This window comes from Centruroides vittatus, unplaced genomic scaffold (genome assembly GCF_030686945.1).
Source record: "Centruroides vittatus isolate TY-2023 unplaced genomic scaffold, ASM3068694v2 contig_1776, whole genome shotgun sequence".
NCBI classification, from domain to species: Eukaryota; Metazoa; Arthropoda; class Arachnida; order Scorpiones; family Buthidae; genus Centruroides; species Centruroides vittatus.
Window position 1 is genome coordinate 1,022,503 of NW_027121087.1, and position 23,706 is coordinate 1,046,208.

Consider the following 23,706-nt stretch of genomic DNA (forward strand, 5'->3'; position numbering starts at 1 on the left):
AACACACATTTGTGTGTAATGAAAATATTTTCTACTATTATGTAAAATTTAGTTGCTAGATACTTGTAAAATAATTTGATTTTATTCTATACTAATATTGCAAGGTTTGTAATTGTTTCAATCAATGGTCAAGCAGAAAAATTAAGCTCTTGCTGAAATATTTTTATTAAATTTTCTCTTCTTGGATTCTGTTCTAAAACAAACATTGCATCTAAAAGCATTTAATAGTATATTATGCAATTATGGCATGAACGGAAGTTTGGCACACGAGCAGAGCAAGTGGGCCAATTTCCTTGAATGCCGTAATCACTAATTATAAACGACTTGTCATATGATATAGGTATAGTCAACCATAAAATAACACATGTATAAACACAGAGTGTTTATACATAAGTATATTGTTATAGGCAGTGCTGCTGTTTCTAGGGTAATGTTTAGGGTAAAACTCCCCTGTGATTAGTCTTGTGTGTTTCAGTTCACTACGTTCAGTGACCTTCAAATTGCTTGTGCATCCTAATTCACATTAGAGTTGAGATCATCTATGAACTAGGAAGAAACAGAACAAAATTATATAAAGGAAAAAGCACAATTAGATAAATTTGAAACATATACCTAAGCTATGAACAGTCCTTATTTTAGTTGATATCCCCGTATTCACTAGTGTATAGCAATTTTTATTTAAAATTTAGGATGTATAATTTTATATAGACTGATTTTACCTCGAATAGATAATTATTCACTTTACACCATGTGAAACTTATTTAGTTTACTCAACACTTGAATACAGTGCACATGCACATAACAACGAACTAGATAATACCAGTCAGAAACTAAAGAACTAATAAAGTGAGCAGTTGTGAACTACTTCACTCCGGTCACTTGAGAGATCGATCTTATGAACTACCCAAGCCTACTTGTGATCTGATGCTATTACCCATTTTGCTGGAAAATGTTTTAGCCTAAAACCATTCTGTTTTCGGATAGGACAACAGAAGCTAAACAAATAAAGTAGATTGGTGTACACTGTATATTAAAGCCGAGTAGGATTTCACTTTTCTCAACTTTCATGCCATTGTGGGCCATAGGCACACTCCATATTAGATGTAAATTAATACCTCTTAGGATTTTTAGGCTTTAATTATCATCAGAACAATAATAGTACAGGAATCTGTTCCTGTACTATTATCATAGAATTTTTTGCCTTATTATTATTTTTTATCCGAGCATGAGCTCGATAATGGTGGAGCTTAAACTCGGAGAGTTTTCTCAATTTAGGGTAAAACGAAGGTGCTGTTAGGGTAGGGTAGGTGTAGTCAACTGCAAAAATAATTATTCATTTTTCATTTGTTAATTTTTTCCAAACATTAAATATTTTTATAAATGCTGGAAATCTACTGGTGTTCCAAATTAAGACTATCAAAAGAAATTTTTATTAGCTATGCATTTCAGGATTAAAACAAACCCAAACCCCTCTTTGGGCAGGAACTCTCCAGTTTTTACATATATACTTGTTAAAATTACAATTCTTTGCCAACGAGAGAAACTCAGGTTTACTGTTTGATAGTCTTAATTCGAAACACCAGTAGATTTCCTGCATTTATGATTTAGGAACTAAATCATTGTGTATATAAAATGTTTGCATTAATGCATATAAACAAGAAAAATAACTCAACATAAAACGGCATTAAAGAACTTTTTAATTCTTTGCAAGCACCTCCGACATTCCTATAAACGTCGTCGTCTTTACGCACTAACACAAATTTTCCAGAACAAATTTTAAAGTACAGAAATGAAATGGCATTAACTGAATAGAATACAAAATATTTTAAAAATCACACAGCATCTACAGACGTGGGGAAGGTGGTTGGTTAGTATTATTTATTCACTTGTACAAACTGACCCAAATGTCAGGTAACTTGAGGACAATATCATGGTGAAGAGTGACTCCCAAATGAGCACTAGGCCCCTTTAACTGCAGCTCCTAAGCAATACAGACCGGTCCCAAAGTGGGGTCTGGTGATGCTCAGCTAATCAACAAGATAGCATTATGGTGGTAGCCCAGTTGTTGTATTTTCTAATGGGATAGAATCTTGACCTTTCCAAGATCGAAAGTGTGTCCCTTTCATTGCAAAGGTGTCTCCGTAGACTTGGGTAAATACAAAGCATTTTGTCTAAAAATATGACAAATACAGGCTGACAGGTGACTACAAAACAGTAAAGAAGGATGGAATATAGTCCATTCCTTTGGGCTCTGCAAAGTAGTGGTGAGGAAGAGCAACCTCTTGACCCTGTTTAGCATATGCTTGTACTGTAGCCTACTGCGCACACTGCATCAAGCTCGATGTTAGTTATTGCCCAAGTCTACAGCGACGCTTTTGATCTTGAAAAGGTCAGGATTCTGTCCCATTAGAAAATACAACAACTGGGCTACCACCAGGATGCTGTCTTGTTGATTAGCTGAGCACCACCAGACCCCACTTTGAGACCGCTCTGTATTGCTTAAGAGCTGCAGTGAAAGGGACCTAGTGCTCATTTGGGACAGTTTGTACAAATGAATAAATAATACTAACCAACCACCTTCCCCACATCTGTAAATGTTTTTAAAAAATTTTGTAATCACACAGCATTTTAAAATTTGTTCTCGAAAAGCATTCGATTTGTGTTAGTGCCTAAAGACGACAACATTTATAGGAACGTCTGAGGTGCTTGCAAAGAATTAACACAAAACGGCATTAAAGAACTTTTTGAGTTGTTATTCTCATTTTTGTACACGTGTCAGCATGACGTAAAGTAACAAATGTAGCTTGGACAAGGTTAGTGCATATTTCCACATTAAACTTTACAGGTAAGAGATTATCTTCAAAGATTTGCAAGCATTCCCGACATGCTGGAACTAGATCACCTGACGGTTTCGGGCGACGTCACCTTTGGGAAAGGCGTCTCGCTGAAGGTAAAGTACGGTTTAACTACATAGGTAATTAATTTTGAATTATTTAATTTTGTGAACTTTGTTACAGGGAACGGTCATCATCATTGCAAATCACGGAGACAGAATAGACATTCCTCCCGGTGCCATTCTGGAAAACAAAATTGTCTCGGGAAATCTAAGAATTTTGGATCATTGAAAATTTTATCGGGTTTGCTTGTAAGCTTTGTGTTATAACCACTGCAACATTCTACTAACCAAATTTTTCTAAAACTGTGATATTTTCATAAAGCTTACATATTGGAAATCACACCATACACATGTTGATATATATCTATTTTCAAAGATTACAACATTTGTATTTTATTGACATAAGAAGCTGAGCAAAAATGGTGTGATTTATTATAATAGAATAAAATTGACAATTAATATAAAAGAAAATTGCTGTTAACAAATGCTTATGTGAAGTTTAATATTACTAAAAGCATTCTTATTTTTGATTGAGGGACCAATCTCAAAATAGCACAGGAACAATGGACTAATAAATCAAATATCTGAAATTTTGTTTAAAAAACTCAAGCAAACTAGGTGTCTGCTGAACCTTGAGTTTGTATGGTTATATGCATTTTTTTCAATAAATGAATTCGGCTTATTTATGTGTAATGATCAATGTGCTTCTGAGGTTTCTTCAGTTATAACTGAAGAAAACCTCTATAAGCAGAATTTACAGAGAAGTTTCAGCCAGTTTATGTTGCTACATAAATAAAGAGTAGCAGTCTCCATTTCTGTCCCTGTTTTTAATGAACTTTTTTCCAAAGCTATTTACTTATCAGGTAATGATGAAAAATATTTTTCTAGCAAATGCCAAGTAAGAAGCTTCAGTCAAATTCTCCAAATTACTACTACTATTGTTAGATAAATAAATGATTTTCCTCAAAAACAAGGAAATTTGAAGATTATTTTGAATTCATATGGTTGTAGAACTGGCATTTATACAACTGTAGGAGGTAGTGTATTAATGCTAATTAAAAAATACACTTTTCCCTCTTGTTACATTTCCTTCTCTTCGCAGAAGCTTTTGTATTTTAATAAAATATATCAAACTGCAATAGAATTCAAGTTATTAATTTTATTTAACAGAAAAACAAGAAATAAAAAACTTTTGTATTCTATACTTTCACAGTCACAATATAAATATTGCACTTGCACAACTTACATGCTAAAAAGAATCTCAAAAATCTCACTTTGTATTTGATCTTGGATCATTATGTTAAAAAAAAAATCTTCACAAATGTATTTAATAAAATAATTTACCGATATAATGTGCGCATTAGCATCACGAACCGCCGAGACTTGTGTGACGACCGCTGCTCATTCGAAGATTGAGAATCGCTTGCAGAGTATATGGTAACATGGACCAAAATGGTTGAAGAATGGCATTATACTGAATTATTCTATCCAGGCTGAGCCTATACAAAGATTTATATTAACAAATTTTTTTAATTACATTATATACAGTTGGCTTAAAAGTCAGTTAAGCATTTTAAAGTATTGGGTCGTTGCAAATGAAATGGCCATTTTTTAAATTTTAAACTTTCCGGCCTTGTAGTTTGACTTTTTCCACGTGAATGGTGCAGTACATTTGCAATTGGAAGAGCGCGCGCACAGAAAATTAATCTCGTTTTTCTGATGGCATAGAAATAATATAAAGTACTCTTAAACACGTGGAGCTTAGAAAATTTGAATACATTTTTAAATTCACAAATTATTGTTCAAGTATAAGCAGGGGCATAATGCAGCCAGAGCAGTCCAAAATACCAATTAAACTTTTGGTGAAGGCTCTGTGAGTGAGCAGGCTAGCAGACATTTGTATTCCCACAAAATTTTTTAAACCAATCTCAAAAATCAGAATTGAAGAACGTTGTCAAATCAGATCACTTCACAGTTCAGAAAATTGTGAACACATTAGACATCAAGAAATGGTCAAATAAACACGTTAAAGAAGCTCGATAAATGGGTACCACACAAACTTGGCAAGAGAGATAAGGAGCATCATTTGGAGGTCTGCAGTTCTTTAATTATTTGTCACAAAAAAGAACATATTTAAATGAAATTCTTCCCTATTCACCTTACTCTCCAGACTATCACTTTTTTTATACATTTGGACAGTTTTTTGGCTTCTCATTACTGTAATTTCTATCAAAATGGCATTAAATGCCATTTTGATTGAATTTGAATATGTAAGTTTACAATAAAGCTGTTTCCTTTATTAGGTTGTTGCAAATGAAATGGATGATTTTTACTTGACTTTGAATGTTTTAAATTAATAATTTCTATTAAATAAAAATTGTTTAAAAGTTCAAAAATACAAGTTATGGCATTCTAATGCATTGTTATGAATCTTCAGTTATTACATTTTTGATAGCCCTAACTGGCTAAAATTGCTGCTGTTTATTGAAATTGTAGATAACTTGATAATTAGATGATCCATTATCTGGGAATTTTTCAGTAAATATTTCATTCACTATTGTATTTGCATCAATCTTTTAGAGAAGTAAACTTTCTGCTTCAGTTTCGTGCGGGCACAAACTATAGTTTATGTTGTTTCCAATTCATAAGTCATGGACAATTAAATTTTGAATAACTGCATATTATTAGTTTTATTGTTAAATATCTTAAAATGACTCTGGTTAACTGACTTTTAGGCTAGTATGTGTATTTATACACAAATATTACAAGTAAACATATTTTTTCTATTATTTAAACTTACTTGTTAAAATTTTATACTTAAATTCAAACATTATTCATACCATAATGTGTCTTTCTAGCTTTATCAGAGCATTAAGGCTCTGATAAAGCTAGAAAGATAGCTAGATCACATTTAATTTAAAGAATGCATCAACATAAAAACAAATATTTTATTAATGTGTTTGGATAAATAATATACTATTATCATACACAAACAATGCAAAAATAAACAGAATTATAAAAATTTTTAAATGTAGCAATTTTTTGGACTGATTCAGATCCCATATATTTTGTGTGTTTGCCAGACAAGCTTGTCTGGTAAACACAAAATTTGTCTGTGTTCTGATTGTATTTAAGGCAATGGTATGTAACTGAAGTGACTGCACCAAAATAAACTAATCTGTGTATAGTTGAACGTATTTTGGTGATATTTATGTATTATGGATAATGTAAGGTGTTTTGATCTGTGTATGGGGGGGTCCAAAAGTTTTGTGGAGGGCGGGAGGCTTATAGTATTTCTGATCTATAAGACTTAATTTCTGCATCCATAAATCCAGTATATTAAGTCCTGTTGATAATTTAAACTTGTTGTCTACTGGTACTTTAAAATAAAGGACACAAAGGCATAATAATTAAAATATATGCTCGCTCTCCACCTCAAATTAGTAGTGGATTATCCCTGTACATCATACTTTTCCTTTAAAAATAGAGTTGTGCCAGTCATCTATCTAACACCTTTCGGGGGAAAATTTTTGAATTGAAATAACATGTCTTCTAGTTTGCATCGGAAGTTCTTATATAGTCAGCTGGGGCTTCCCGACCCTACGGTTTCCATATCTGGTCTTGTCTTTCATCTATCTAACTCCATTCTTGAGATTAAGGAAAGATAGATGAACAGACAAACAACAGTGGAAATTTATAGGTCTACAATTTTTTCAAATTGCCGTCCAATAAATGATGTCAGTCTGTCAACCTAAAATCTGTGGTGTGATATAGTAACATTGTTATATTTAAAGGACCTTTAAATATAACAATGTTAATGTTGTTATTGTACTGTACATATAAAGAAATAAACTACAGAATGAAAAACTTTAACATACAATTACAAATTTAATTTTACTAACTTGTGTGGAAAAAGTGACACTAAATCATCATCTTATGTGATGTGAAAGGTTTAAATACAAGTACTTAATAATTATTATTATTATTATTATTTAAATAACAAAATTATTTAATTATCTAAATTAAAAAAGTTAATAATAAAATCAGCAAGATTCATCCGAAACTAATAATAAGAACTCATATTTCTTTGTATTAAATTGATGTAATATATTAAAACAAACCTGAATAAAGTCTTTGGTGAAAATCTCAAAATAATAAGATTGCTTGCATGTTCCTGAAAAATCAACACATTTATTAAAAATTATTTTTTTTATAGATTTATCTGTAAATGTAAAATTGAAATAAAGACACTTAATTAGTATGCTGAAAATTATTTAATAAATTAATATATTAATAGTGTTCAGTATATTAATTAGTTTTACTTTTAAATTTTATAAATTTTAAGGAAAATAAATCAATGAGAATGTCAGTTTATTCTTTAATCCATTCATACATCATTCGTGCTAAGAAATAAGAACAAAAATATTTAAACTTTTTTCTGACTTTTTACTTTATTACAAAGATTGTAATTAATTTTATTCAGTTAATGGTTTTAAAAAAAAGAACAAACTCACATTTAAGTCAACAGACAAAGTAATTATAAATCAATCAGCTAACAATATACTTTAAATCATTTCATGATTGCACGTGTATTGCATTAATTGCAAATTGTTAAATAATATAACCGATTAATTACTTTTACTAACTAAACTCTGCTTTAATGGTGATCCTAAAATAGTTACTCTATTCTCTTGTTAATAGTCTGTCCTTATCTATAGTCCACACAACAGTATTTTACAAGCTTTTTATTTCAAACTTTTATGTATTGTCTGTGGACAATACAGTGAGTGAAAATGTTGATGATAGCTTAATTTCACTGCTCCCCAGCAATATCAAATCCTTAAAGGATTTGTTCTCATTAGCTTGTGACTAGTTACTGGAAACTAGTAGATTGCAACTTATAGGAGTTTTTGCTAGTTTAGAGATTTTTGATATGGTAGTAAGGAAAGATTGTGGAAAATCTTTATTTTTCATGAAATTTTCATGTTTTTCAATCAATTTTATGAAGAATATTTGTTATCAAGTAAGTAAAATTGCTGTTTTATAATGAGTGTAAAATGAAGTTCTACTATTAGTGAGCACAAAGAGATGCACAATGAAGCAGCTGTTGAAGTGGACACATTATCAACAGTCTCATCTCAATTTTTAATAATATAAAAGACATCATCTAGGTGTATGTTTGTGAATTCCCTATAACTATTATTTTTGTCCAATTCAGGTAAAATTTTGTTTATATTCTTTTTATGTTCCAACAGAAAATATAGGCTACTTAATTTGCAGAAATATTAGCTATAAAAAAAGGTTTTATCAATTTCAGCTCAGTGATATCACTTACATTCCAGTGATATTGGTGATGCCATTTACCTGAAGTTTCATTTTAAAATATTTTGGCAAATTTTAATCTATTAAATTTTAAAAAAATACCTACATCATTTTGCTTCTACAATAAATTTTTTTAAAAAAAACTTTCCGTAGTGACCACATGATGTTCTATTATCCAACTGGAAGTAATGATCTAACAAACCTGTTATTTAAAATGTATTATCACTCATCACTTATGTACCAACAGCTGTACAGGCTACTTAATTTGTAGAAATATTAGCTACTCTTCTTGAATTTCTTGAAATCTCTACTCTTCTCAATTCTAATTTCTCACAGAAAGTAGTCATCATGCTTGACAGTGGAATCTCTAGTCAAACAATAATGGCAATGAATTTGATTGCTAGAGTTCTAATTGTTCCCAAAAAAATGTAGTGTGAATGTAAAGGTAATTTGAAATAAAACAGTTATTGATATCAAAGTTTTTTAATTTAATTTTTAGTACCAGTAGAGTCCACACAGCACAATGAGATGCAGCTTTTTAATAGATAGCCTGCAGACTGCCTCCATGGAAATAAGGTATATTAATTTGAGTATTTTCAAACTTTCTGACTCATCAATTAAAAACTTTAGAAATTGTAAAATCTGATCAGTACAATATAAAAGGTAGGCTAAAAACAAGACAGCTAAGAAAGGAATGGATAAAAGAGCAGGGATTTATATATTGTGGAGGAAAAAGAGGGAAAGTGTTGTGTGTGTACAACAAAGAGAGGTCTGGGATTAGAATGAAAAAGTATAAGTAAAATAAGTTTCATGACAACTTAGTAGTAGTTAATGATAAGAATGAAGATAACTTAACAGCAGCATAGCACTGTGTCGTAGAGATCAAAATTTTAGATTTCAAAGTATTGATAGATTTTAAATGTTTAGTGGAAGGTTGATACGTTGATTTTTGCTTTTCTAAAAAAATTTGAATAAATTCATATGATGGATTAGCATTTAACAACAACAACATAAATTTTTCTAACAAATGAAAAATTTTATGTTGTTGTTGTTATTAAAAGATTTTGTTAACATTATAAAGTTTCTTGATGGATGTACCAGTACATTCAACAAAACAAAAAATATCATAACTGTACACAAATCAGTACAATGACATCATCACAGTAGCAAATTTGGCATAATTAGCTAGAAAATATATATCAAATATCAACATTAAAAATAGAAATATTTTTTACATAACTTTATTTACACTCATGCAAATTAAAGTTATAATGCTTGTCAATATTCTAAATCCAGTCCACAATATATGGCTTTTTCTCAAGTGAGAAGTATTAATTCCATTAGTTATGTTGAAGTTTTTTCAAAAAAGCAAAATCTGGCACTTATCAATTACTTTGGGTAGCTGTCATTTTATCCATTTTAAGTGTACATGGCTAATATATTTTTAAAATTAATGTTAATAATTCTGAATGCGTGTGAACAGTTTTTTCCTGTGTGAAGAACAAATTCAGATTAAGTAAGAAAAAAAACCAATGTCATTTTGAACTATATGATGTATTAACAACAACAACATAAATTTTTATTATAACAAAAGTTTTTATTCTTGAACAATGTAAGGAAAAAATGGTGATCCACTAAAAATTATTTTTTGGAGGCGACTGTCTTTTCATTTCATAAAAAATAATTTCATCCAGCGAAAAATTTTAAAACTAAAAAATTTAATAATAATTCGCCGCCAGAGGGAGGACAAGATAATCTACATTTTACAGCGCAAATTTACAAGTGGATATAAGGTCCGAAAATCCCGACTGGAAGTCATGGATGCAACTCAAGACGTCGTAAGGTCACCAATTCCAATATTTGTGAAATTTTTATAATTTTAATTGGACTTTTTCCTGTGTTTTATAGAATTGTTTCCTGGGCGGCCGTGAAGCCTAAAAAGAAAGGTCGGGTCGTCCAAAAGTTTTTATTCTTGAACAATGTAAGGGAAAAATGGTGATCCACTAAAAATTATTTTTTGGAGGCGACTGTCTTTTCATTTCATAAAAAATAATTTCATCCAGCGAAAAATTTTAAAACTAAAAAATTTAATAATAATTCGCCGCCAGAGGGAGGACAAGATAATCTACATTTTACAGCGCAAATTTACAAGTGGATATAAGGTCCGAAAATCCCGACTGGAAGTCATGGATGCAACTCAAGACGTCGTAAGGTCACCAATTCCAATATTTGTGAAATTTTTATAATTTTAATTGGACTTTTTCCTGTGTTTTATAGAATTGTTTCCTGGGCGGCCGTGAAGCCTAAAAAGAAAGGTCGGGTCGTCCAAAAGTTTTTATTCTTGAACAATGTAAGGAAAAAATGGTGATCCACTAAAAATTATTTTTTGGAGGCGACTGTCTTTTCATTTCATAAAAAATAATTTCATCCAGCGAAAAATTTTAAAACTAAAAAATTTAATAATAATTCGCCGCCAGAGGGAGGACAAGATAATCTACATTTTACAGCGCAAATTTACAAGTGGATATAAGGTCCGAAAATCCCGACTGGAAGTCATGGATGCAACTCAAGACGTCGTAAGGTCACCAATTCCAATATTTGTGAAATTTTTATAATTTTAATTGGACTTTTTCCTGTGTTTTATAGAATTGTTTCCTGGGCGGCCGTGAAGCCTAAAAAGGAAGGTCGGGTCGTCCAAAAGTTTTTATTCTTGAACAATGTAAGGGAAAAATGGTGATCCACTAAAAATTATTTTTTGGAGGCGACTGTCTTTTCATTTCATATATGATGTATGTTTTTCATATTAAAATGAATATAATAATTTAGGTTTAAATGCATTAATTTCCTTTATCATAATGCTAAAAAATTCAAATAGTAGGGAACTAACAAATGATATCAAAAGGACAAATTACTGGATTATAAAAATTAGTAATTTTCAATGAGAACAATAAATCATAAATGGATATTTATCATTTATTGTTCAATTTTATGACAAATGAACATTTATCATAAAATTGCATTAAATTGGATGTCAATGGCAAGAAAGAAACAACTTAAATTTAAAACAATCTGGCATACCCCAAGAAAATGTCCTCAACACACTATTGAACTGTATATGTTCTTATTGAACCTTTAAGTAATATAGCATTGCTAAACTAAAGTCAAAGTTATAATGTTAGTCAAATACTAAAAAAATAAAAGAGAGAATGTGGATATGCTATGGACAAAGTGATTAATCGGGCATTATGAATAATGACCAAAAAGGGCGCACAGTGTGATAAATGTTGATTGATTTATCAAATTGACCAGTCATTATGAATACTGCTACCACCTAGTCGAGCAAAGTGATGATAATAAGTTGAGGAGTGATCATCCGACATACGCTAGCCAATCGGCACTCAGTTGTGTGTGTGTATCGTGTTTAGTACTGAATTTTAAATTTGATTAAAAAAACTCCACTTATTTCATTTAGAATCTATAATCATATCTATTTTTTGTAAATTATTTCAAAGTACTATTAACTATATTAATTAAACTAATATTAACAAATTTATACTTAATTAAAAAATCAATTTACAGGAAACTTCTGGAGTTTCATTTTTGGTATAAATTATATAAAACATTAAATGTTATTTTAGTTTATTCATTTGAGCAATTAAGATTTTGATGACATTTGGAATTACATAATTTTTTTTCTTTGTAGCATTTGCATCTATTAGATTTGCAACCAATTTTGCAGCAGCATCGACTATAGCCTTGCCTTCCAGAAATTGATGACATTCTTGCACATTCTCTAAGCGAAATTTCTGCACCCGGTACATCTTCAACAGAAATGAAGTTTTCTTTACAAACAGTAAATTGGTTTCTGGAATATAATAGATTTAATATGCCATATTTGGTACCCAGTTTGTAAAGGTTTTTATCTTTAACCGCAACGACACCTAAAATATTTTTTCCATTACTGCGGGCTCGATCTACATCAGGTACACGAATCCTTACTGTATCACCAACAATAGCTGCTGTGTATTTGGAAAATGATGTATCAATCATTTTTTCTGCTTGCTTTTTAAGATTTAACAAAGCCATCTCCCTTGTTTTAGATACATTTCTTATTTTTTCTTCTATTTTTGGAATTGTTTCTTCTTCACTCACCAATTCTGTAATACTAATAACATCCTGGTTTAGATTTTTTTCATGTGAAGACGATGTAGATCTTTGAACTTCATCAGTTATATATGCATGTGAGGATGGCATTATTGAATAATCTTTTATGTTTTCTTGGACGGTACCTGAACTTTCAGAGTTTGAACAACTTTGACTTACTTTGTTGATAGTTTTAAAAAGTCTCTCTAGATCCTCCTCCGTATTAGCATTGGTCAACGATTCGTTGGGTATAAAATTCTTTAGTCCAACTTTTAACTTTGCTCCAAACATGGCCTCATAGGGGCTGCAGTTTATACCAGTATGATGCACTCAATTTTTCATCAGTTGTACAAAACGTTATCCTTCTGACCATTTGTTAGTATTGTTAGTCTCCAACCAAGAACTAAGCATATTTTCTACGTCTTGATTACATCTTTCTACTGAACCCTGACTTTGTGAGTGCCTGGGCTTTCCATGCACCATTTTTAACTCGGGCCACATATTACACATTTCTTTGATGACATTATTCGCGAATTATCTGCTGTTATCGCTTTGTAGAATACTTGGTGCACCGAAAATTGTAAAAATGTCTAAAAGAACATAGGCTACATCTTCAGCCCTTTCAGTTTTTAATGGTCGTAGTTGAACAAATTTAGTTAGATGGTCTTGATACACGAGTATAAATTTATAATCCTCATCGGCTTGCGACTGCATATCTATAAGATCGACCTGACATCTTGAGTTCATTTTATTACATAAAATCGGTTTAACTACCAAGCCTTTCTTAGGAACATTCTGTTTTTTCTGACAGATTTCACACAAGTTCAAATAAATTACAATCATCTCCCTTGTAATATTTTTATATTTCGTACTTAATTCGTTTTCCATACGGTTTCTACTACCATGTCCAATAGCAATATGGGCATTGTGCAATGTCTGAAATATTTCTTCCGTGTGAACGTAATATTTAATCACATTACCTTCTACAAGCATAATTAATTTTTCTAAATTTCCGATAGATACAACGTCATATCTACATAAACACTGATATTCTTCCGGTAACTTAGAACTAACTTTCATTTTTGACTGTTTCACTTTTTCTATCATTGACAAATACACTGATTTTGTAAAAATTTGATTGTTCTCATCTTTTTCTGCTATTAACTCGTTTAATCGGTTGTTGAAGCGATTATTCATATCACTTAATGATTCCTCCATGATCATTACTTTTGTCAAAGAAGAAAGATTAACTACTGGTCACATAAATTTAAAATTTTGTACTAAATGCAATACACATGCGCAATTAAGATGTAAGTTCTGATTGGCTATCATATGTCGAATGATCACTCCTCAACGTATTATCACCACTTTGCCCTACTAGGTGGTAACAGTATTCATAATGACCGGTCAATCTGATAAATTATTGAAATTTATTACAATGCCCGATTTTGTTGGTCATTATTCATAATGCCCGTATTAATCACTTTGTCCATAACAGATATACTCATTGTCCTGTAAGTTACTTGACAAGTGTTCAGAAAGAGATATTGTAATGAAAAATCAAATCTCATCATATCCTCATGAATTTTGGAATAGTCATATTTTCATATGAGAAAGCATTGCTACAGACTAGTGAATCTCATTATTTATATGAAAATGTGCTTCATATCTCGTTCAAGTGTAAAAGTTTGACTTTGGTTTCTCCAAGTAAACTAGTCCAGATAGAAAATTTATTTATTTCACTCAAATACATAAACATACTTGAATCTATATAGATTCAAGTATGTTTGTTATATATCTTGTATCTTAGATTCAAGTATGTTTATGATACATATATAAATGTATCTCCACATTTTATTCTAAGAATTATGTTTTCACTTTTATACGCTATAATTGTTCAGTTCTCATCAATTGAACTGTTAAAGCATAATCATTCTACAATAAATGTTTGCCCCTTAATTAGAAAAATTGAAAGACTTAAATCCAATTGAAAATATTTGGAGAAAATTGATGCAATCATAAAAATAAGATATTTTAAATTTATAATATCTGGGAATATTTAAGGAAACAATCACTTGTCTTTGTAAAGTTAATGCAATCAATGGATTAAAAAGTGATTGATGCATCTGGCAACTGAACTACTTAAGTTATATTTGGATAACATCACCAAATGCTATTATCTGAAATAATTCCTATTTCATTTTAGTGATAGCAGTATAAGTAAAATTTTTAAGTTTATAACTAATGTTAATATTATATGAATAACAAAATTTATAAAATCAATAAATTTTACGACTAACTACTTTAAAACATGTTTAAAAAATATATTGATTTTACTTATACTTATCCCCAATTATTTGGCAACTTAAATGATAAAAACATTTCCAGTAAATTAAAGCACAATTATTATACTTAATGACAACTTCATTTTTTTTATATTTCATAAAAAAACTATTATTATTAAGTAAAAAGTGAACAAAGCATCAACAATGTTCCCTAGATAACTCAGAATACTAACTCTTGTTACAAAAATAATTTATTTAATCTAAATTTATTCAAAAAATTTCTTAACAAATTAGAATAAATAAGTTTCCTCAAAGCATATTTCTAAATTAAAGTAATATTCAACGGATAGTGTTTGGATAGCTAATTTTGTCAAATTTAATGACATCACCACCACCACCCTGACTGGCCCTTCAGTGGCAATTTACATTTCTGCCAACTAAATCCTTGATGTACAGTACTGAAAAGATCAATAATACTAGGGAACTATCTTCAGCTCTCAAATAAAATAGTATGTAATATTCAGTTATCAAAATTTAATTAATCTTAATTGATTGACTAATATTGACTAATGTACTGTACAACTGATTGACTAATCTTAAAAATTTATAAACTTTTAATTAAGCATGCACTGATTATTAAAATTCAGCAAAAATATCAAATAATTAATTATTATATCAACAAAACTATTTACAGTAGAACTTGATTAAGAAGTTTTTCAAGAAACAAATTTAAAAAATTTCTTAAGCAGAAATGAAAATAATATAGCTTTTCTTTCAATAATCCATGTTGATTTAAAATTTTCTATTATATTACAATAAATTTAGGCTTATATAGTATCTATTAATTTAGATATTTGTCTAACATAGCCTGCTACATCTGTTTTGTTATGTAAAAGAAAATACATTTTATGATTCCCTCAAACAAAATCTACTAAAATTTGTTGAAGACTTACAGTATCATTTACATATAACATTTGTCAGAATTTGCTGTTTGCTCAAGCATTGCTACAGATAACAGTCTAAGAAAATTGTAAAAGCCACATTCTAGCTAGCAATGATACACAGTTCTCTGTATTTCCTAATGTATTGGGTTGTTCGGAAAGTAATTTTGTTTTTTTATTACTAGAGGAATTAGATGTATTTTTACCAGCCAATTTTATTTTAAACCACATTTTCATTATATACTTCGACAGCTGACATTTTAAGGCTTATTTGTAAAAAATTTTGTTTGATTCTGTACAATTGTTTTTTTTTCAGTGACCCATCAAATATGGAAAATCGAAAGCATCATTTTCGGCATATTTTGCTTTTTTATAACTAAAAAACCAAAATGCTGTTCAAACAAGAAAAAAATTGTGGTACATGTTTGGAGAAGATGTGTTGAGAGAAAGACAGTGCCAAAACTGGTTTACAAAATTGCATTCTGGCAATTTTAATATCGAAGATACACCACATTCTGGATGGCCATTTGAAGCCAATGAAAACAAAATAAAGGTACCAATTGAAGCAATCTGCCCTCTAACAACACGTAAAATCACTAAGAGATTAAATCTGTTAAATTGAATTGTTTATTATTACTTAAAATGAATTGGTTTCATTTCAAAGCTCGATATATGGGTTCCACATGTTATTAAAGAGAGATGTTCTCTATGGTGGGATTTTAAAGAAATTTGTTTGTGCGCTTTTACAAGAGAATTTAACAACTGATTCGAAAGTGCACTGCCATCGAGTAAACAAATTGAGTAATATCATCAAACAGAAAAGGCCAGAATTGATCAACAAACAAAGTGTAGTGTTTTACCATGATAATGCCAAATTTCACACAAGTTTGATAACTTGTCAGAAACTGTTATAGCTTAGATGGGATGTGTTATCACACCAACCATATTCCTCTGATCAGGCACACTCAGATTATTACTTGTTCTGGTCTATACAAATTTTTTTTAACTGTAAGACATTTACTTGAAATGACAATGTCAAAAATCACTTGGATCCATTTTTTGTAAACAACAATCAAAATTTTTATGAATGAAATCATGCTACTACCAGAAACAATGACAACAGGTATTTGACCAAAATGGTCAATATATAATTCAATAAAATATTTATTTATTATAAGAATATTGCGTTTATTTTTCTATGGAAAAAACAAAATTACTTTCCGAACAACCCAATAATTTTTTTCTTTTTCCATATGTAATTAAATGTAGAAAACTTTTGAAGGGACGCAGTTGAAAAATTTCATAAGCATATCCGTTTTCCAGTCATGGACAAATTCTGTATATTTAAATGGAAACTTTTCTTAAACAGGAGCATTTTATACAAGAAAAATTAACACATCTCTTATGGAGAAAAAATGAGAACTTATGAAATACAGTAGGACTCAATTAAGAAGTTCTGCATTAGAAGTTTCCCCATGTAAGAAGTTATATTTCAAATATGATCATCTATAATATTTCAATGAGTAAATAATCAAAAAATATTGTTTTTAATTTTAAATAATTTTATATATTATAAATACATAATTGGAATAAATTTCTATAGACTTAATTCATATAATACTACTTACTGCTACAATTGTCCGATTAAGAATATTCTCTGTGCAACCACCATAAATAATTACTTCTCCATATGAAGTAAGACATGCAGTATGCCACAATCGAGGCTTTGTAAAAGATAAATCCACTTGTAACCAAGTTAGAGTTGATAGATTCAATTGCCAACAATCACCTACACATTAATAATTTCATTTTAAAAATTTAATGCATTTTTAAATACATATAAATATATTTCAAATTAAATAGTCTCTCCAAAAATATAGATAAGAAAACAATAGTAAACCTACTATTTTCTTACCTATATTTCTGTAGTACATAAACATACTATAGAAAAGAAATTAAATATCTATTCATTCATTTTTTGAATAGCTTAATTTTTCACATACTCAAAGGCTCATTATGTTGACTAAAACCTCCATACAGAAGAATAACATCTTGTGAAATTGTTGTCAAACTATGCCATGATCTACCTTGAGGTTGTGGGCCTAATGTAGACAATCTGTTACATAAAATTTGTAAATTAGATTTTTTTTCTGGATTATTTCAATGATTTAATAGGAAAAAAATATTTTTATCTTTGTGTTTTACAGTTTTGTCAGTGACATTTACGTATTAAATAATAATTTAATATGAAAATTTTTAACATACACAATAAAATTTGTTCAATTTTGTTGTATAATAAATTTGTTAATTTAATCAAATTTTTATATTTTGTATAATAAATTATAAAAAAAAAACCAGCATAAATAATCCTAAACAATATAAATTATTAAATTTTATACTCTCTATGAAAGCTCACTTTCCACTCCATGTCATAGTTTCCAAATTCAAGCGATGAGTATCATTTTGACGAAAATGTTGATGTCTTCCACCAAAAATATAAACAAAATGTCCAACACGGCAAGCTGCGTGAGCTGCACGAGCATCTGGCACAGGTCCCTTTGAAAAAAAATACTTTAAAAATAAATTTTTTAATAATTATAATTACTTTAAAATCATAATAATGATTTATAAAATTAACATAGTTAATTGTAACATTAAATACTTTAATAAAAAAATATATATTGTAAAATGAAGTTCTGACTTATTAAATCAATATTTTGTAAATTCTGAAGTCACTAACATTATATTCTGGCCAACTCCAAATACCCTTTTCTGTATCAAACATGACTAATTGATTGTTCCAACCTCTTCTATACATCTATAAAAAAATTAACACATAAAAGTCATATTTTTATATAATTTTATTTTAAAATTGCATGTAAAAAAATTATATATTTACAAATAAACTTTAGAATAATATTTTTAAAATGTGCAATATAAAGGTAACTAACCCAGGGAGTTGTTGGATCTAACACAAATTGAAAATCAGGTTGTTTCTTAATTCCAAAAGTTGGCAAAACACCAAATTCACCAAAAAAGTACAATTCTGATAAGGGAAGGGGAAAAAAACAACAGAATTATTTAAGAATAAAATAAAGATAATAAATCAAGTTAAATTATAGATGTTTCAAATTATTTTAATTAGATTAATTAAATATTATATTTAGAGCAAACTCAATATAATTTTATTCCTAATGTACTTTTATGAATAAAATATTTAGTTCAACCTCACATAACAAAAATAAATGAATATTTCCTCAGAATTTATAAACTATTTGTTAACATTATACTTATTTTTAAAAATTTCTTATATATTAACATCATTAAGAACTGCATCACAATGCATAATGTTTTATTCAAAAACTTCATATTAAATCAAAGATGTTCAGAAACTGGAGTAACTTACTAATAAATTCCTCAAAACTAACAGTTCCTTAAGGGGAAAAAAATCAATCTAGATTTTTTCATATTTCAAATTCAGAATTTTAAGTAAAATTGCCATCAACAGCCATTCAATGTATTCTCATTTTACTTTCCAATTTTCTTTAATAAACATAACTTAAATTTGTCATCTCTCAATAGAAAAGCATTAAATTATTAACAAAGATCTGGCTTTTAAACTTTTATTATTTTTAGAATATTTAAACATATTTAAACATTTTTAGAATATTCCTCAATTTCCATTCATAGTTAAAATTTTATGACAAGTTTAATCCCTTCACTATTAATTCAATTTAACTTGAAATAGGCTTTAACCATTGAATTGTAAAATTTAAAAATGTCTTACTTATCTTTGTATTCCCATCCAACCATTTTATCGGATGGGGTTGGAGGAGATCCCTTGGGTTCAATATAAGTCCATTCCAGAGTTTCTAAATTAAGCCTGTATAAATCATTAGTGTTTCCATTATCACAATAACCTCCAAATAAATACATGTAATCTGATACCATAACAGCAGTAGCACCAGAGGTACCCGGTGGTGGGGTTCCATGACATATTTTTAATAACCTATAAAGCATTTTTATTAAATGTTTTAAATACAATATTAAAAAAATTTGTATTTAATTTACAATAACTAAAACAGTAAAAGTATTCACCATTTTTCTGTAAGTGGATCATATATCCATAATTCTGAACCTGGAAGATATCTGTTGTTATTCACATTTGCAGCTTCCTGAGGAACAAAATCTATATTTAAACAATAATGAAATTACTTATAAAATAATGTAATTATAACTTTCATTAATATGAATCATCCATTTTTATATCTATTATTGAAGACACTCTGTAGGCTGAACATTTTATATCCGAATTTAGTCACCATCGGTACGGACTCAACCGTAACTCATACCAGAAGAAAAACAGATTTTCGACGTCAGTGCTACCAGAACAGTTGCCAACAGAGAGCACTAGCAGTCTTGTATAAACTATTTATAAACAGCTATAAGTTTATACTTAAAATTATAGCATCAGAACATATAGTAATATTGCGGTAATGCAATGTTTATTTGTTAAGAATAATATCTAATAACTTCAACAAATCTAACATATAAAATAGTAACTGGAGCTGGCTCAACGAATGAGGCCTCAGGCAGCAAAAACAAGAGGGATGGCAAAACAAAGCGGCAAAAATGTTTAAAAGAGAGAAAAATAAAGAATTAAAATACTAAGCCAAATGCAGTAATGTCCATAAACGTACCATATTTTATGGTACACCAGATGCAACTTTTGTCCAACAACAGATTCAAAACAAAATTTCCCCGCATTTTATATATAAATAATATTCCATAGGCTAGCGATACCCGAACGGATTAAATCCAGCAGATTTGCACGTATTTGGGTCAAATATTTAAACGATACATTTTAATCCTAAATGAGTTCTTTTTAAACTCCTCTCTTTTCCCTGATAAATAAAAACGTGCATTCTAATTTTATATTTTTGAACCCAAATACAGTAAAAAATTTTCGGGACCAAGCGTCAAAGGGCACGGGACAGTTTAAATACATTAAATACCTCCCCTAAATATTCCAGGCCGAAACAAGACGTCTTACACGCCGTAAAATATGGTACTTTAAAATTACAGTTCCAAATGAGGGGTTAGGACTCCCCTATACTATTTTACTCCTACGGGCATGGTCTACAGTTCCGATAACTTCACTCATTCATTCATTAAGAACAAGGCAATTAGGACCTTATCAGAACTGTAGACCAGGCCCATAGGAGTAAGAATACTTATTGTTTTAGTAGAGTAGACAAAGGTCTCAATTTATATTCACAGTTCCTTTTAGTCTTATGAATATGCCCTAGCAGAGGGATGTGCTGTCCCCCCCTAAAAGCACATGCTACAAAGTAATTTTATTAATGTATTTAATTTTGAGATGCAAGAAATGATTAAATAAGCTTCACGTCGTCGTATTGTTTGTAATTAAGTAGAATTCGAATAAAAAATACTTAATTTCAACCTGAAAATTTGTAAACAAAAGTATGACGCACTTGACTTGACAAATACGCAATTCGCTCTATCTAACGTATTAATGTCTTATTCGATTATCTGTAGACATTTATAAACACTTAAATGAACTCACTCACTTTATATCCTCCCCAAACAAGCATACAATTCTTATAAAAGACTGCAACATGACCAGTTCTTCCTGACGGCTGCTCGTACGCCATTGTTTTCGCGTTGATTTTTAGCTCCAGATGGCGTTGCATTTACGAAATTTACCAGACGATCCGACTAATTTAAAAAAAAAATATTTGACGCGTATAAACAAAAATTAATATATGTACATGTATAATAAAAATACATTTAATTTATTTATAAGTATTAATTTATTATGATACAATGTGAATTATTAAAATTATAAATTTCTGAATTTTTTCAATTATATCGGTTCCGTGGGCACTAAGAGAGTATTTTTCCGTAAGCCCATTTTAGGCTCGTCCAAGCCTATAATAGAGCAGTCGGATATTGAGAACGGGGCCCGATATATTCGGACAGATTACAACCCCGAAAAATTCAAAAATCTTTGACTCCTCGTGTGTTCGATTTCGGGTCCCCTAGAGTAGTAGATTGCCGCTTTTTTTTTTTTAACTCTTTCCGCCCTGTGGGCACTAAGAGGGCCTCTTTTAGTAGGCCCATTATGGGTTCGGCCAGGCCCACAATAGGGCGACCGGGTGGTGAGGGACGGGGCCCGACATATCCGAACGGACCACCCCCCGAAAAATTCCTGGGGATTATTCGACCCGTTCGGATTCGATCCCGGGTCCCCCAGAGCGGTAGGCTGCCACCTTTACCGCTCGGCCATCCGGCCAAGATTGCCGCTTTAACTATGCGGCCATCCCGTCGTTAAAAATGAGAATTTGAATAGATATTTTTAAATAAATAATGCAAAAACTAAATTAAAAAAAAAAAAAAGCTATAGGTAAAATAAATTTGGAGATTAATAAGATTCTAAATCGAAACATTCGATCGGACAGTTTTTGGTTAGGTTTAAATGGGCGATAGTTATCAACAGAAATAGATGGACGAGATTGGAAAAATGTTGCGGAGATGGAGCGGAACAGAAAGAAAATCAATAAAAACACGATACCGAGAGAATTTAATAAAAATTTTAAAATAGGTCAACCTCTTTACCACCGAGTACAAATCGAAAATTACGAGGTTTTTCGAATTATCAACATTGTTTCACAAGCAAACGGCAAAGAAAACGGAAGAAATAAATCCGAACTTTTCAGGCAATAGATCGCGATCATCCGGTGGTGAGATAATACATTAAAGCGTGGAAGACAAATTTAAAAAAAACTATATCGGGGAGAAAATATGAATACAGAAACAATATACGAGTGAAAAAAAAATGAATGGCAAAATGGCTCCGTAGACATCATCTCCCGTCTAATTTATATCTGAAGATACGAATGACATCACGCTCTACATGATTTTAATAACGTTACACTTCCGTGATTCTTAATTAAGTCAAATGATGGAAAAAGGACATTATAGCTAAATTATTTTAACTGTAAAATTTAACATTGTAAACTATAATCTAGACGAAGGTGAAGCGTCATTCATCAAACTGTTACAGATTTGTGATTCTGGAAAAAAAAATTGATACATTAATAATTTATTCGATTTTTGACTGATCTAAAGGATATTTTTATTTGATTGAAGCATTCGTTTTTTAATTACCTTTTTTACAAAGATAATAGATCAATTTTAATCATGGATATTTTATATCGAAGTAGAATCATTTAAATTTTAAAGACCTTATTAAAATTTAGTAGAAACATAAGTATCTGAGTTATAATCTCCGGACAAAGTTATAGAAAATTTTTACACAACATTTGTGAATTTAAAGTAAAATCTTATAGTCTAGACTCAGGAAGAAAAATAAGGACTCGTGAAAAAAACGTTATGAATATATTGTATTAATGTGTTATAAGCCTCCATGGCTATAGTATCAATTAAATTTTGAATTATCATTTTAAAAATAATATTTAATTTTTATTTGCACTTTCCATTCTTTTACTGATTCTAATTTACTAGAATCGATAAATTCTAGTAAATTAGAATTTAGTAGCTGTAATGCAATGATGTAGGTCAATCCCATTAATATTGTCTTCTTACCATCTAATGGTAAGAAGACAAAGAAATCTCTTTTCTTTTTTTTAAATATCTTGGATCTTTAAGGAACTCCAGTTGGTGTTTTTTTAAACTCTTTCCATCCTGTAGGCACTAAGAGGGTCTCTACTAGTCAGTAGCGTAGCGAGGGCAAGGGGGTATATCATGCCCCGGGAGCCACTCGCAGAGGGGCGCCCAAATGGTCTTCAAGACAAACTATATGTATTTCTGGAAGGGGAGGGGGCGCCAATAAAGTGTCGTGCGCCGGGCGCCAGTTATGTTCGCTACGCCACTGCTACTAGCAGGCCCATTATGGGTTCGGCCAGGCTCACAATGGGGCGGCCGGGTGTTGAGGGATGGCGACCGACATATCCGGTCGGATCACTCTCCGAAAAATTCCTGGGGAGTTTTCGATCTAGTCCGGATTCGATCCCGGATACCCCCAGAACGGTAGGCTGCCACCTTGACCGTCCGGCCATCCGACCAGTGAACTCGG

At 30.3% G+C, this 23,706-nt stretch overlaps 2 protein-coding genes across 3 annotated transcripts in view; one reads left to right on the plus strand and one right to left on the minus strand.

The window, feature by feature from the left end:
• The window catches only part of LOC136969292 (UTP--glucose-1-phosphate uridylyltransferase-like), a 32,723-nt gene extending 29,458 nt beyond the window's left edge, over window positions 1-3,265 (plus strand). For both annotated transcript variants that reach the window (XM_067263403.1, XM_067263404.1), the window contains exons 14-15: window positions 2,846-2,950; window positions 3,018-3,265. In XM_067263403.1, coding sequence (XP_067119504.1) covers window positions 2,846-2,950; window positions 3,018-3,125 — 213 coding nt within the window. In that variant the 3' untranslated portion in view covers window positions 3,126-3,265. The remainder of the gene's footprint in view (window positions 1-2,845; window positions 2,951-3,017) is intronic.
• A 770-nt stretch (window positions 3,266-4,035) lies between these two features.
• LOC136969293 (kelch domain-containing protein 2-like) lies at window positions 4,036-21,275 on the minus strand. The gene is made up of 10 exons (XM_067263406.1): window positions 21,179-21,275; window positions 19,686-19,762; window positions 19,376-19,596; window positions 18,539-18,633; window positions 18,328-18,405; window positions 18,004-18,143; window positions 17,591-17,703; window positions 17,216-17,376; window positions 7,018-7,070; window positions 4,036-4,395 (listed from the first exon to the last, which is right to left on the minus strand). Exons 1-10 carry the CDS (start codon window positions 21,260-21,262, stop codon window positions 4,263-4,265), a joined length of 1,155 nt encoding a protein of 384 aa, XP_067119507.1. The 5' UTR covers window positions 21,263-21,275; the 3' UTR covers window positions 4,036-4,262.
• Window positions 21,276-23,706: the final 2,431 nt, after the last annotated feature.